Source organism: Peromyscus maniculatus, chromosome 21, assembly GCF_049852395.1.
Source record: "Peromyscus maniculatus bairdii isolate BWxNUB_F1_BW_parent chromosome 21, HU_Pman_BW_mat_3.1, whole genome shotgun sequence".
Classification (NCBI taxonomy): Eukaryota; Metazoa; Chordata; class Mammalia; order Rodentia; family Cricetidae; genus Peromyscus; species Peromyscus maniculatus.
The window spans coordinates 70,106,167-70,121,969 of NC_134872.1; the positions used below are offsets into that span (position 1 = coordinate 70,106,167).

The following is a 15,803-nucleotide window of genomic DNA, read 5'->3' on the forward strand; positions in this document are numbered from 1 at the left end:
AGCCAATAGTAAACGTAAGCAGGTTGAATGGAGCCTGAGACAAAAAGCAAACAGGCTGGAGAGATGGTCGGTGGTTAGCAGTGTTTGCTGCTCTCTCAGAGGACCTCCTGGTCTTGGTTCTCAGCACCCACGTGATGACTCATAACACCTACAACTCCAGTTCTAGGGGATCTGACACTTTCTTTTGACTTCCATAGGCATGAGGTATGTACATAGTACACATATATACATAAAATAAAATAGATCTTAAAAAGATAAAAATAAATAAGTAAATAAAACAAGATAGACCACATGGAACCATTCAATGACGAAAAAGGTCAATCAATGTCACAGTGGGAGAAAGTATCTGCTATACACAAAACTAGTGCCCAGGAAAAAAGAAAAAGTGATCGTCAACCCATAGATATCAAATTGATCCAATAGAAAAAGATATTTGAAAGGGAATCAGGAAAGGTAGTATTTATGTGGTTAGCACACATTACTCATGAGGGGTAGGAGTGGTGTGCCTACGAAGCATGAAGCCCTGAGTCTGATATCTAGTACTGAAACACACTACAAAACAACAACAAAATAACCACACATGCTATTACTGATCAAACAAGTAAATTAACCTACAAAGGTGAAAAAAATCATCACCAAAAAAAAATAAAAATAAAAAAGTAGTAGTACACAATTATTTTACTAGGAGTAAAAGGACTGAATGACCCAGGTGCGGTGGTTCACACCTGTTTCCTCACTCAGGAGACTGAGGCAGGATTGCCATGGGTTCAGAGTTGGCCTGGATTACATAATAAATTCCAAGCCACTTACCTGACCAAAAGCGAGGTTGTCTTATTACAATTAGTGACACAACCACATTGGAAAATGTTTTAGTAATATGTCAAGTTCAACCTCAAAAATTCCTGTCCTAGGTATATATCCCCAGAAATAAGAAGAGATATACACCAAGAATTACACATGGCATGAGAAAGAACATAGCTGAATCACTTCCGTCAAAATAAAGAAATGAAATGTCTATTCCAAGCAATCATTTCATGCTCAACACCATGCTAGGTTCTGATGAAGGAAGGAAATAAACATGATATGAACTCCTCCGGGAGCTCAGAGAGATGAGAATGTAGACAGAGCTATGTCAAGGGCACCTGGCATGGTACAGTCACAGCTTTCTACAGATAGTAGCTGTAGCCACAGCTTGGTCCCAAACCAAAGAAAGTCAGCTGTACATAGTGTAAACCTGTACTCTCAGCTACTAGGGAGGCTGAGGCAGGAGGATTATGAGTTCAAGGTTCCTAAACAGTATGGACACCCCATCTCAGCAAAACCAAACCAAACCAGAAAATTAAGAGAAATGACATCTGAGCTACTTATTGTGTAGAGGACAGGGGTGGGGGACAGTGACTAGAGACTGGAGGGATGTCATATCCCTTCCTCCGCAGGGATACACTGCGGACTGAATGCTGTCAGCACAGAAGGCATCATCAGGAACCAAACAAACCACCTTCCACGGCCCTTGGATGTTCTAGGAATGGACTTCATGTTGCCACCGCAAATGAACCAGTGAACAGTTGAAGGCACTGTCTTTTGGATCCTCTCGTTTGTTAGATTTTTGAGAGAGGGTCTCATGTAACCATCCAAGATTCCAAATCACTAGATAGCCAAGGATGTTCTCAAATGTCTGGTTGTCCTGTCTGTTTACCTAACGACAGATTGTAAGCACATACCACCCAGATCTGGTCTTAAGCGGCACAGTGGGCAAGCACTTTACCAACTGACCTATGTCTCCAGCATGTTGTTTGGAATTTTTAGCAGTAATTCTTTCCCCAAACTAAGAACTATAAAAAACACTCCATTTCCTAACTATAAAGCACATTGCAAAAACAACAGAATGGGGCAGGTTCTGAAACATACTCAGTTGTACACAATGCAGATTAACCCGGTTAGCCAGAAGTCCACAAACCTGAAGAATCCCAATATGTGGGTAGCTAAAATTTAGAATTTTGGCTGTCAATTTCCTGGAATTAGTCATAGGTTTTTGAATAAAGGTTGAAAAAAATCTGAATTTCTGCTCAACGGTGTTTCAGTGGTCTCGGCAAGCAACTTGGTGGTACTTTCTGTTTCAACTCAACTAAGGTTCTTTCTCTGCCTAACTCAACATTACGTGAACACTAAGCACAGCCTGTGGCTTGGCTATAAGAGAAAAAGACCACAGATTGAGTTTATTAAAAAAATAAAATAAAAAGACAGAAAGAAAAAAAAAGAATCAATTCCATCGCCAAACTCAAATTCCAAAGCTCCTCCAGCATATGGCTCCAGTCTGCTCTTGAGAGACTAACTAAATGCGAAGGAAACAATGACCCGGGCTGTCTCCTCTCCACAGTCAGCCATATTCCCTTTCCTACTTCCCGCCCACCCTGCCTCAGGGCCCACAGGCCAGCAACAGTGGAAACGACTCCTTCATTAGCAGAGACTGTTGTACTTTCTACGCCATCAGTGCAGTCTCAAATATCTGCGAAGATCTACTTCCTGCTCCTCCGTGATTATTAAAAAACTCAGTTTATAACGGAAAGGATACATTTAAAAAGGAAAGGATAAATTTAAAAAATGGTTAGACAAGGAACGCAGAATGCCAAGTCACACAAACAGCTCCCTAGCCTATGGTGAAGGAGGAAAGGTGTGCTTCTACCGGGGTTTGAATAAAAATGGCCCCCACAGGCTCACAGGAGTGCCATTATTAGGAGGTGTGGTCTTGTTGGAGGAAGTGTGTCACTAGGGGGTGGGCTCTGAGGCCTTAGATGTGCAAGCCAGGCCCAGTGTTTTCTCTCTCTTCCTGTTGCCTGCCAATCTGGATGTAGAACTTTCAGATACTTCTCCAGCACCGTGTCTGCCTATGTCCCACTGTGCTTCCTGCCATGACAATGGACTAAACCTCTGCACTGTAAGCGAACCCCAATTAAATGCTTCCCTTTATAAAAATTGCCATTATCATGGTGTCTCTTCACAGCATTCGAAACCCCAACTAAGACAGTTCTTAATAGATTATTCGCAAGTGAGGCATTGGACTGGATGTGGCCAAATGACCACAGTATGTTCACTTTTCAGTCATCTTATATAGTGAGGAAATCGTCTACGTGGAGGAATGAGGAGAGAGTGAAGGCACAGGAAATGACAGACCACTACAGCAGCGCACACTGCCGTGTGGCAGGGACAAGCTCTTACCCTCTGTGGATCTGAGCTCCTCCACGGGAGTGCCTTTCACACCAGTGCCGTCGTCACTGTCACACTCTGGAAGAGAGAAGTGCAGATGCATTTCTGAAGAACTGTGTCCTGCCTTTCATACTCTCAGACAGTCCGCGCTCTTCTCCTCTCTCATCTTGTTACTGGATTTTTTTTTTAAAGCAGAATTTCCCTCTGTAGACAAGGCTGGCTTCAAACTTACAGCAATTCTCCTGTCCCAAGTGTGAATCACCATGCTTGCCAAACAACAGTATTGTCAAAGACTTTCCTCATACCACACTTATTCATTAGTACCACACAGCTAGCCCCACAGGCTTGCTGCTAATGCTTCCTAGTAATATTAAAAATTGACAAAGTCTCCTGTATTTTCAAATCATTGGTACTCATCTTTATAAAGATAATAAAAAGCCCTAATTGACAATGGCACCACACGACACAAACTCATTTAGTGTCATACAGACTTTCATAATGAGCCTCAAGTTTCTATAAACTGCCATGATTAACCAGCTATGGGAAAAAAAATCACTTCTGGTATGATCAGTGACCTTGTTATTTATCTGGCTAATCACTTTTAATCAAATTTAAATAGACGTATATCAATGTAACAACAATTACCTGTAAGATATGCACATAAATAACATAAATATCATAGTAGCTGAATCAAAATAAAAATAACTAAATATTAGTACTAGCTTCTGCAAAAATATTAAAAAAGTTCACAATTGTCTATGAATAAAATTTAAGTTTTGTATTTCTTTTTTTTTTTAAATTTATTATGTATACAGTGTTCTGCCTGCATGTATACCTGCAGGATAGAAGAGGACACCAGATCTCATTACAGATGCTTATAAACCATCATGTGGCTGCTGGGAATTGAACTCAGGACCTCTGGAAGAGCAGCCAGTGCTCTTAACGGCTGAGCCATCTCTCCAGCCCCTAAGTTTTGTATTTCATTACATGTTTTTATCGCAGAAATTTTGCTATTTAAGTAAAATGCTTCACATATTTCCAGCAGTATATTTTTCATTTCATTTAGTTTTTTGTTTTTTTTGTTTGTTTGTTTGTTTTTTTTGTTTGTTTGTTTTGGTTTGGTTTGGTTTTGGTTTTTCAAGAAAGGGTTTTTCTGTGTAGTTTTAGTGCCTGTCCTGGATCTTGCTCTGTAGACCAGGCTGGCCTCGAACTCACAGAAATCCACCTGGCTCTGCCTCCCGAGTGCTGGGATTGAAGGCATGCTCCATCACCACCTGCCCATTTCATTTAGTTTAAAAAACCAAAGCCAGCCTCTAGAGTCCAGAGAATAGACATAGAAAACAAAGAGAGAAAGAGCTGGTGAGATGGCTCAGCTGCTAAAGGTACCTGCCATCAAGCCTGACTACCTGAGTTTGATTCCTGGTCCCACATAGAAGAGAACCATCTCCTGTGATCTCTGTAAGTATGCAGTGGTGTATGTATGTGTACGCACAACCACAAATAAATAAATGTAATAAAGTCTACTTCAAAAGACAGCAAAAGGGAGAGGGAAAAAAAAAACAATGAACAACAACAAAAAAAAAAACAAAAGAATAAAAAAGAAGTATCTACAGGTTTCTGCTACCACAATGTAAAGTCTAGGTCTCCCAAGAGCAACATGTCCAACCTGACCCTAACATTTCACCTCTTAGGTCCAAAAACATGAAGTTGTCAGTCTGAATCGCATGCACAGCATGCACAGGGCTGCAAGACTTAGAACAGGTTCTTTTGCCTCAACCAACCCATCCCCACAACTGAGAACATCACTGACAATCTACTTAGAGTCTACTGCACAGATTAACTATACTATAAAGACTAGGGAAACAATAAGCAGATTGGCCTTTTGATTTGATTCAAAAGTTATTTAACATAATGCCTATTCTATAGGCCATGTTATTACCTCAATAGTCTACACAGTCACAACACAGATGAGCTTTTACATCCACTTTTAAGATGGATTTCCGCATCTGTATGACTTTCACTCTACAGACACCAATTACACAAAGCAGAGGGAAGGTGGATGGACAACCGACCAGGGTTGCTACTGCATTTCTTAGAGTTGCAGGCTATGTACACACAGCCCATTGCAATGCCTGACGTTCTACACAGTCTGAGGGGCCTGGAAAGAGGAAGATGAGTAACTGTTCAACGCAGATGCTAGGGTGTTTATAACACGACTGCTTTCCTTGGCTGTTCAGCAGAACTCTCACAACCTACTTCTATCTTCTGACAGAAATAAGAAAGTCCCTGGGCTGGGTGGTGGTGGTGCACGCCTTTAATCCCAGCATTTGGGAGGCAGAGGCAGGCCGATCTCTGTGAGTTCGAGGCCAGCCTGGTCTCCAAAGTGAGTTTCAGGAAAGGCGCAAAGCTACACAGAGAAAACCTATCTCAAAAAAACAAAAACAAACAAACAAAAAAAAAAAAACCACACACACACACACACACACACACACACACACACACACACACACACACACAAGAAAATCCCTGAATATTGCTTCAAAGAGAAAATCTGATATATACCTTCAGTAAACTGTAGCATCATTACTCTATAGCAAATATATCACTTCTTCATTCTTAAAGCACATGGCTAGAGCCAGCACCTTCCAGTGTGTGGGAGGGGTGGGTGGGGGACCTCTCCATCATAGGATCTGGCTTGTCCAGAGGAAGTCTGACCCATAGCAGATGGCACTGAGGAAAAGAAGGCACAGTGGCCACAGGCAGGTACTTTAAATTTTCTAAATCACTGCTGCCTTGCCTCTAAAGTGGAGATCTATAATCCAATACATCTATCCCATAGCATACCAAAGGGGGGGGGGGAAGAGGACTTGTAAAACTCAGAAGTTATTTAAATGTATCTAAACTTGTTAAATGTTTAAACAAGTTGACTATAAAAAAAAGTAGCCAGCATATTGGTTATAAGAGTATATGCACTTCGCAGGGCGGTGGTGGCGCACGCCTTTAATCCCAGCACTCGGGAGGCAGAGGCAGGCGGATCTCTGTGAGTTCGAGGCCAGCCTGGTCTACAGAGCTCCAGGAAAGGCACAAAGCTACACAGAGAAACCCTGCCTCGAAAACCAAAAACAAAAAGAGTAAACACATAAGGCTAGTTTACTGAAAACTTAGGTGACAAGTGTTCATCCATGAAACATGAAAGTTGTGTTAAGAGATTTCTGAATGAAATGTAAAAGGACCAAGAGCAGCCTCTGTGGCACCTCTGATGAGGGTTACTAGGAAAATTTGACTGTGGCACCTCTGATGAGGGTTACTAGGAAAATTTGACTGAAATACTCTGCTAAGTTTTTTGTTGTTGTTGTTGTTGTTGTTTTTTACTGTTTGAGCAAGGGTCTTATCAGGCCAGCCTTGAATTTATAACTCTCCTGTCTCAGTCTCTGAGTTATGGAAGTTAAGGGTGTGTGCCACCACTCCAGGCTTCTTGGCACCTTTTAAGAAAGAATGCAACAGGAAATAGAGTTGATGAATGATAAGGCTGCCAAAGGGTCAATTAGGACAAAGTGCATAGATTTTTCATGTCTCAATAAGGTTTTTAGATATATTGTGTGGAGGTCAAGTCAAATAAGGCAAAACCATGATACAATCAAATTTAGTTTAAAGGCTCACCTTGCCTGAAAGGTAACTGATTTTCAAAGACCTGGAGGAAAAAAACTACTGGTTAAAGCTACCCAGCTCCTCCTGCCCTGCACAAGCAAAAACTGATGTAAGGCTGGACATCAATACACAGAACCAGCAACTCTAAATATCACTCACTCTCTCTCTCTCTCTCTCTCTCTCTCTCTCTCTCTCTCTCTCTCTCTCTCTCTCTCTCTCTCTCTCTTTTAACTATTTCTAATTTTTACTATGATAAATATTTCCTGAAGACTTTCCGATTAACTGAATAACTAACAACAGCTATAGTCTCCAAGTATAAGATACCATGTGTCGGGTTGGAGAGATGCCTCAGAGGTTAAGAGCACCGGCTGCTCTTCCAGAGGTCCTGAGTTCAATTCCTAGCAACCACATGGTGACTCCCAACCATCTGTAATGAGATCTGGTGCCCTCCTCTGGTGTTCAAGCATATACACAGAACACCGTGTATATAATAAATAAATAAAATCTTTAAAAAAAGGAAAATACCATGTGTTACTGATCCTCATGCCATTATTCAAATGGTTGTTTCTGACTATACAGGACTCTCCAGTTTAATAAATACCATGTTCAACCTTGGCAATGTTAAGTTTCTGAGAATGAGACTTCTATTTTCTGAGAACTTCTTGCTATGTTACCTACAGAACAAGCTGTTGTAGGGTGAGAGGTAGAGCTAACTGCTAAGAGTGTCTGCCAGCATGCACAAGGATAGCTTCAAGTCCCAGCAACACAGTCAAAGAAAGCAAAAGCACTTCTATTGTATCCTAAAAACGAGAGTTCTGCTTGCTGGTTAGTGCTTAGTATGGAGACAAATCTGAGACTTTTATGTAATACTATACATCACATTTGGGAGAAAGCATTCAACAGAAATGCCCCTATCCCAAAACTTCAGTCTTAAGAAAATTGCCATGAAATCTACAGAGAGAAACACCTTCCCCCAGCAGCTGTTAATTTTGAGTGGTTCCCCAGCGGGCAGCAGGACTTCATGCCCGACTCCCATCTCCGTGCTGGGATGTGGTCTGGCTTCAGCTTGTCCAGCCCTGTGCATCTGTCAGGCCAGCTGTGAGTTCATGTGTGCAGCTGCTCTGCTGTGTCTGGAGGAGCCCCTTAGTCACCCCCCGCTTCTGGCTCTGACACTCGCCCTGCCTCTTCTTCAGCAATGATCCTTGTGACTTTTATTACTTTAAAAACACAGTGGTTAGGAATATTTCCTTTCTATGCAGGCCTAAAAAATAGTATGATTCTCTGAACATTTTAAGTGCTTTACAGATACTGTGCTAGACACATTTATACAAATCACCAATTCTTATAACCTAACAGATATCAAAATAAGGTTCAGAAGAAAAGTAGGGTAACCTGTTTGAGATCACCTGGGAAGCTACAAAGTTTGCCTTCATTTGAAGCCCATGGCTTTCCCTATTTGGGGCACAATCTTTGCATTTCACAAAGTTCCTCCCAAAGCAGTAAGTTCAAATGAATTCTGAGTACAAGCAAGATGGAAAAGGACTACTGAAGCATGAGGCACCCTCCGCAGCCGCCAGGAAACTGCTTACCCCCAGGGCACCCACACAAACCTACTCACACAGTGCTCACTCCTGATAACAGCACACAGGCAGATCTACAAGTCTGACATTCTAAATACTTTAAGAAACAGTCCCAAACTAGAGCATGAGAGAGGAAAAATGAGGCTGACTTAGTGTGGCCAAGGCAACGTAGGTCGCGGAGGACGAAGTGATGACAAAGAGGAATGGCGTGGTTTTGGTTGGTTAGTATTTTTTGGTTTTGTTTTTAAAAGAAACCCTAGATAGAAAAATTAAGTGGATGAAAATAAAAATAAGAGAATAGGAAGGTAATATTCAGAACTAAGGTATGGTATAAATATGGAAGAGCTCACTCTCCTTTTTAATCTTGCACCACTACAATGACTTTTGTACACATTAGTCAAAGCTGGCTGTCAACTCCCAATTCTCTTTGTCTCAGTCCCCCAAGGGCTGGATTATAGTCATGTGCCATTGCACCCAGCTTCACTACTGTTTCAAAAAGTGTAGTTGAGTGCTAAGCATGGTAGCACACACCTTTAGTCCCTGCACTTCAGAGGTGGAGGCCACAGGATCTGGAGCTCAGATCAATCTGGGCCATAGAGACCATTTTCAAACCGCACTCTTCTCAAAAGGGTTAAATAAAATCATAATTTGGACAATCAACTGATACACTGTAACTCCCGATGAGAGTAACATTCTTCAATATTAGTTTTCAATAAAAATATAGTTTTAAATATATTAAAAGAAAATAGCGGGCTAGAGAGATGGCTCAGAGGTTAAGAGCACTGACTGCTCTTCCAGAGGTCCCGAGTTCCATTCCTAGCAACCACATGGTGGCTCACAGCCATCTATAATGAGATCTGGTGCCCTCTTCTGGGGTGCAGACATACATACAAAAGGAACACTGTATAAATAATAAATAAATAAATCTTAAAAAAAAAAAAAAAAAGAAAATAGCTAAAGACAGAGTTGGAAAATGCTAAACCATACAATAACACCCCCGAGAAGTGGTCAGTTTTCACTGAGGCCATTCACCAAAATCTTCAAATCTTTTTTCATTTTGTTTAATATACCTCATTACTATAGCTTTATTATTATTATTATTATTATTATTTTTCTTTTTTCCAGAAACAGGGTCTCACTTTGTAGCCCCAGCTGTCCTGGAACTCACAGCTATGCTCCTGCTTCAACCTCTCAATGCTAGAAGTACCAAGTGTGAATCACCACAGCTGTCTACTAGACGATTAAAATATTATTCTTGTATTCTCTTTATTCATATTTATGTCAGAAATTAGGAAAAACAGGAGAATTCCTGTAATTACTTTTTTTTTATAATATTGGTCGGTGAGACGGAACGTCACTACTCCTAACCATGGACAAACTCCCAAAGGTGAACAGGAAAGTACCAACCACAGCAGTAAGTAGGAGGTGCCTATCTACCCAAGGATTTACAGGCTCATCAACACTTCACTGTGTCATGGTCAGACTCTCAGAGTACTCAACCTTTCTTCTAGGTATTATTTTTTGCTTTCTTGTTTATCTATTAATACCTCATTTTCTGACAAAATTGGATGCATTCAGGTGGCAGACTATATTTTCTAAAAACCTGAAGATACATTTGCACTTTCAGAAACAAAGTAAAGATCTCAATTCTGAACTTTAACATGTTTTAAGACATGAATATTTTATACAAGAGGATACTGATTTTATCTACTAGAATAAAAAAGGCTGTTGAAAATTACTGTGAATTATCCTCATTCTGACATACAATGAATGACAGTACAATGCCAGGCATGATGGTCTATAATCTCAGCACTTGGGAGGAAGAGACAGGAGGATTAGGAGTTCAAGGTTAGCCTCTGATACATCAGCCTGTACCAGACAGAAGTTCGAGGCGAGCCTGAGCTCTAAGATTAGACAAACAAGAATGTAAGTACACAAGAAAGGATAATAAGACAGACATCTGAAAGCACCAAGGTTTAGGAAGCAGACAGCAGTTTATTGGCTTCTCTCAGCAGTGAAATCTCCTCCTCTTGGGTGGTTTGCACTGTGACGGCAGCTGCATACCTTTGGTAGTATCAGATATGCTATTTAACAAGGCACACATCATGTCTCCTTCTAAGTGGTGAGGGTTTAGTATGTGAGCCGGCCTCTGAGTCTTCTTAAATTGATTCTCTAGCTCCAGAAAACCTTGGTCTCCCGAGAGGATGGTGAAAGGAATTTGTTTGGGCAGTTGTTCATCTAGTCGGCCAGCCTAAGTTGGAACAAACAGCAGAGATTCTTAAAAATCTGCAAGTTTCAAACCAAGTAACATCTATTTCACAATGAAAACATATCTAGTAAAGTTATGTCAGAATCATTCCCTAGCCAGCCTTCATAAATGAAATATGATATACATTTAATCAAATATAAGATGCCAATAATTGCAAGATAACCTACTTATGTACCATTATGGAAAAAGAATCAGCCAAACTGCATGTACAAAAGAGGCACCTACCTGAAGGAGGGACCTAAAAGGCCACCATGGCAAATAGACCCTCCCAGGGAAGATGTACAAGGTGAGCTGTGCGACTCAATCAAAGGAGAAAGGATTCTCTTGAGGTTGAAAGAGCAAGTGACATGTTTGCAAAAGCATCCATTCACATTCCATGAGTGACACAAAGCATCAAGCAGAGCACGTACTATAAAGGGAGTCCTGGCTCAGGAGTTTCGCCGGGTGACTGGCAGAGGCAGATACAAATGCAAAGTCCATCTAGCACTACAGTGACTGATACAGTGCATCTTAATTTCAGATATTAAAATGTGAAAGTATTAGTACACAGCAAGTACAGTACCACCTTAACTATCTATTCCATAAATGAATAAGTCTGCTACAGACAGATGAAGATCTTCTAGAGGACAGACATAAGCAGTAGTTGAGGATGTGGTGGGTCCTTGCCAGACCACACAGCAGTAAGGAGAACCTGATACAGAAAGTTTCATAAAAACCAGCACTGAATAATGAACTATGCTGCCATTACTGTGTAAGTGGGAAGAAATCCAAATGGATCCTGACTGACATCGGGTTTTTAATAAGACACCTACTTACATGCATACATATGGCAAAATCAGCAGCATCTTTTCTTTTACTACAGCGAGGATGAAGGAAGAAGCACCCAATCCTATTCAAGTAGTTATACACCTTACAGCTGAGCGGAGGCTTCCAATTGGTGTTTCCTCCTATAGAGAAATATAATTGATAGTCAAGCAGGGAAAGAGAAAGACTGAAAACCTTTTCAAGATAAAACATAGTATTTTTTTTTTCTTAAAAGTACTATCAATCACAATGTGAGATAACCGGCCTGAAGATGTAACTCACTTATTAAAGTGCATGCCTAGAATGCATAAAGCCTTGGGTTTGACCTCCAGCACCATATCAACCAGGCCTGGTGGTGCAAACTCATGCACGGCAGAGGCATGACGACCCAGAGTTCAAGCAAAGCCTCAGCTACAAAGCACGTCCGAGGCCAGCCTGAAGCTACATGAGATGCTGTCTCAGTCCCACCAGAGGCATCACCATCTTGTTGCTTTACAGTCTTGGGGATGGAGACCGACTCCTTTAATCTGCCTATACATGTACAAGTTCATGGGTGAGGGGACGGAGAGATGTCTCCGTGGTTAAGAACACTGGCTGTTCTTCCAGAGGACTAAGGTTTGATTCCCAGCACCCACAGGTAGCTCACAAATGTCTACACCTTCAGTGTCAGGGAATCTGACACCCTCTTTTGGTCGCCATGAGCACTAGCAGGTAGTACATAGACATACAGACAGGCAAAATGCCCATACACATAAAAAGTAACTTTTCTTAGTTCATATGGATAGTGAGGAGAGTAAAAAACAAACAAATGTTAACATTCTTTGAATGGTATCATTCTACATAAATTCAAAATGTGGATGGTTTTACAAGTCTGCCAAAATCAGTGGGTAAGAAACAAAGCACAGCTTAGTGCTACTCCTGCTCTTCATCTTCCTCAGAGGCTTCAATTGTGTGGCCTCAAGTTAAATCAGACTCATACTAGTTAAAATCCTGAGGTAACTGATGGTCGAATGATCACCCCCAAAAGAGCACATCTTTGTAACTCCCTCCAGTGCCCAGAAAACACAATGAAAGAGGAAGGAGAAGAATGTAAGAGCCAGTGGATGGAAGAGTACTCCAAAACACTGTCTTCTGGACACATCAGGGCACCACAACTGTGAACTCACTGTAACCATGATGTCCTACATCAGGTGGGCCATCACCATGCCATAACGGACTGTCGAGGAACTCATGGTCGCTGGAGGCGGGGCCATTGGCTTCAGTGGTACAGTCACTGTTAAACTGCCCATGCTCTGCTACCTAACCTCCAACCCATACTCATGCAGGCAAAAACAGACAGGAATAGACAGAGCACATATACCAAGAAGGGGTTCAGTGGCAGCAGGAGAAGTGAGATGTGAGATGGTGATGGGGGTGAATATGACACACTGACACACACACACACACACACACACACACACACACACACACACACACGTATGCATGTATGTATGCATGTGTATATGTATGCATGAAATTATCAAGAATTTTTAAAAATTAAAAAAGTGAGACAATCAGCAGAGCTGGATTTAATAAAACATTAGATTGGCTAATTTATCCAGATCAGTATGTTTCTATCTTTAATACCAATCCTTAACTTTGTATGCCATTTCCTCTGAAAAATGAACTATCAGATACTCAGTACACTAAACTTTAGTAAATCAGAGAATTCCTCCCCATAGGCCTGGTCAGTGGTTATAGAAGTATCTAGTAAAGTGGTTCTTCGTAAGCAGCAACAATGAACTGAAGAGGCAATTGTGGCACACTGAAAATAACTACACTCCCATAGCTAGGAGACCACAGTGCAAGAGATAACTCTGCTTTCTAGTAATACTGTAACAAAACACAAGCTTCTCAGTCTGTTTCCTTGAATTTGGGGGGGTTTGTTTGTTTTTTAAAGATTTATTTATTTTTATGTGCATTGAAGTTCTGCCTGAATGTGCAAAGATGTCAGATCTTCTAAAATTGGGGTTACAGACAGCTGTGAGCTGCCATGTGGATGCTGGGAATTGAACCCAGGTTCTCTGGAAGAACAGTCAGTGCTCTTAACCACTGAGCAATCTCCAGCTTTTGAATTTTGGTTTTAAGCTAGTGTTACGTTTTTAAACAACACACATAACTAATCATATACAATCTTTCCAGCCTGCTTTCTTGCATTTTAAAAGTCTTGACACATTATAGGTGTTGAATAATTAATTCTTCCATATGTATCAAAAGATACATGAATTCTGGGTTAACAGAGTTAATACTTACCATAGAAATATGTTAACAACAAAAATCTAGGGCCAGAGTCCAGATAGCTCAATGGGTAAAGATGCTTGTCACTAAGACTGATGACCTAAGATTATTGAACCCTACATAATGTAGGAAGAGAATCGATTGCCACAAATTGCCCTCTGACCTCCACACACATATATCCATAAAGTAATAAATGTGAACACATAACCTTGTAGAGTAATGCATAGTAACAATACTCAAACTACGTTTTCATGTTCTATTCAGGAAGGCTCAAAGGGACCTTTTCAAATGAATCACATTCTCAGAAGAGGTACCTCTAACACTTTCCTTCTTAACCATACCTTGAAAGCCCCAAATAAACGTTCCTTGATTAAGGTGCCCAGGTAGATGACCAAAAAAGTTCGACCAGTTATCAAAATCTACAAAGACTATATGAGTCATGGTTCGCAGGTAGTCCACATCTGGAAGCTCAACTTCCTCCTCTAAGAACACACACAAAAAAAAAACATAACATGAAGTAAGTAAGAATGGTCCATAAATATTCTAATTCCTCAAGTCTAAAAGACATTAGAAGTCCAATATGCAAAACTGTTCATTATTCCTATTCCTCATCCGTACTGAAACCTTTTCAAGAAATCCAAATCTGCCGATACTTAAAGATGGTAATACTTAGGATATTTCCACCTGGTCATATATCCTTCTTATACTATCTCCCTTTGACTGTAAGGCCTTTGTGTTTTTGTTCTGATTTGAGACAGGATCTCATTTAGTCCAGAATGTACTCAAGCTCACAATGTTATCAAGGCTGGCCTCAAACTTTTGACTCTTCTACCCTTACTTCCCAAGTGCTAAGCCTACAGGCACACACTACCATGACCAGCTAAGGCTTTTCTCTAAAAAAGTCATTTGTGATAGAAATTAAATATTTTTGGTTGAAAATAGGAGCCTGAGTGACCCAATAAAACCCTACAAACTTAATTTTCAAGATTATTTACCAAGAATGCTCTAGGCACAAGAACTTGCTTCTCTTAATCTAGACTTATTTATTAGTAGCCCTCTGGCTTGAGGATTAAACCCTCACAAGGGCACAACTCAGGCAACTTCAGAACCTGATCCAACAGGTATGAGAAATAGGTGCCGGCAGGAAGTCCATTTCTTGGTTCTCTCAGGTTCTTCTTTCATTTCCCATTCTCCACTTCTTAGCCTACCTCCCCTTTCAAGCTTCTCCCGCCCTGACAAGGCCTTATAGTGTCCAGTGGTATTCATGCAAACCTTGGACTAGTTTTCAATGACTGGTTCCTAGCAGGCCTAATGGAGGTCTCTTCAGGGAATTACTGCAAGCCATGCTCTATCTTCTGGCTCTTAAGAAATCTTAGACGCTGCAGCCATCTTCTGTCAAACACAGACACACACACATTCCCCAATGCAACAAGAAGACCAAAGGAAAAGCACAAGAGAATATAAAATGGTGTGGCTGCTGTTTTACTTTTTTGGAACTAGAATTGATTAGACCATGAAAGATTTAATGCTTTTTCACTGAGGCTGAAACTCTACCCTAGATAAATGTCTTGGAGTTCAGCAGGTGCTGTGGCAGCAGCAAGAACCAAAGGGCTTCTTTGTTCCTCAGCTGAAACCAGGAGATTCTAGGCACACAGGCCCACTGCAGAGGGCTTTGCAGGCCCTCCTTCCCTTACTACAGGGTTCTTACACCAGGTGGACAGATTGTGACAGATGTTGAAAACTATTACTTGAAATATTATTGTAATGCTACTTTATAAATAAACAATTTTAAAAAAAAATCAAACATGAACCACAATGATTGTATTCTAGCAGCCAAAATTTATTCACTGTTTCTGCTCTACCTTTTACAGTTCACCAGGTCAATATTCAAAAGTTGATAGATTTACTGAACTAGTAAAAAATAATTAAACTTTTAAATAACATAAAGAACTATTTATTTACTTAATCCAATCATATGGAGGGAAAGTTCAAAGGAAGTATAAAGGAAGGACATCACCTCT

At 40.7% G+C, this 15,803-nt stretch overlaps 1 protein-coding gene across 6 annotated transcripts in view; it reads right to left on the bottom strand.

Annotated features, from left to right (window-relative positions):
* Znf451 (zinc finger protein 451) overlaps positions 1 to 15,803 on the bottom strand; it is a 62,283-nt gene that overhangs the window by 2,362 nt on the left and 44,118 nt on the right. For 2 of the 6 annotated variants that reach the window (XM_076557992.1, XM_042266195.2), the window contains 4 exons: positions 14,124 to 14,264; positions 11,518 to 11,648; positions 10,497 to 10,683; positions 3,217 to 3,282 (listed from right to left, as the gene is read on the bottom strand). In XM_076557992.1, the coding sequence (XP_076414107.1) occupies positions 3,217 to 3,282; positions 10,497 to 10,683; positions 11,518 to 11,648; positions 14,124 to 14,264 (525 nt within the window). Of the gene's footprint in view, positions 1 to 3,216; positions 3,283 to 10,407; positions 10,684 to 11,517; positions 11,649 to 14,123; positions 14,265 to 15,803 lie in introns of those variants that run through there. The other 4 variants (XM_076557993.1, XM_076557995.1, XM_076557994.1 and 1 more) reach the window with 3 other exon arrangements.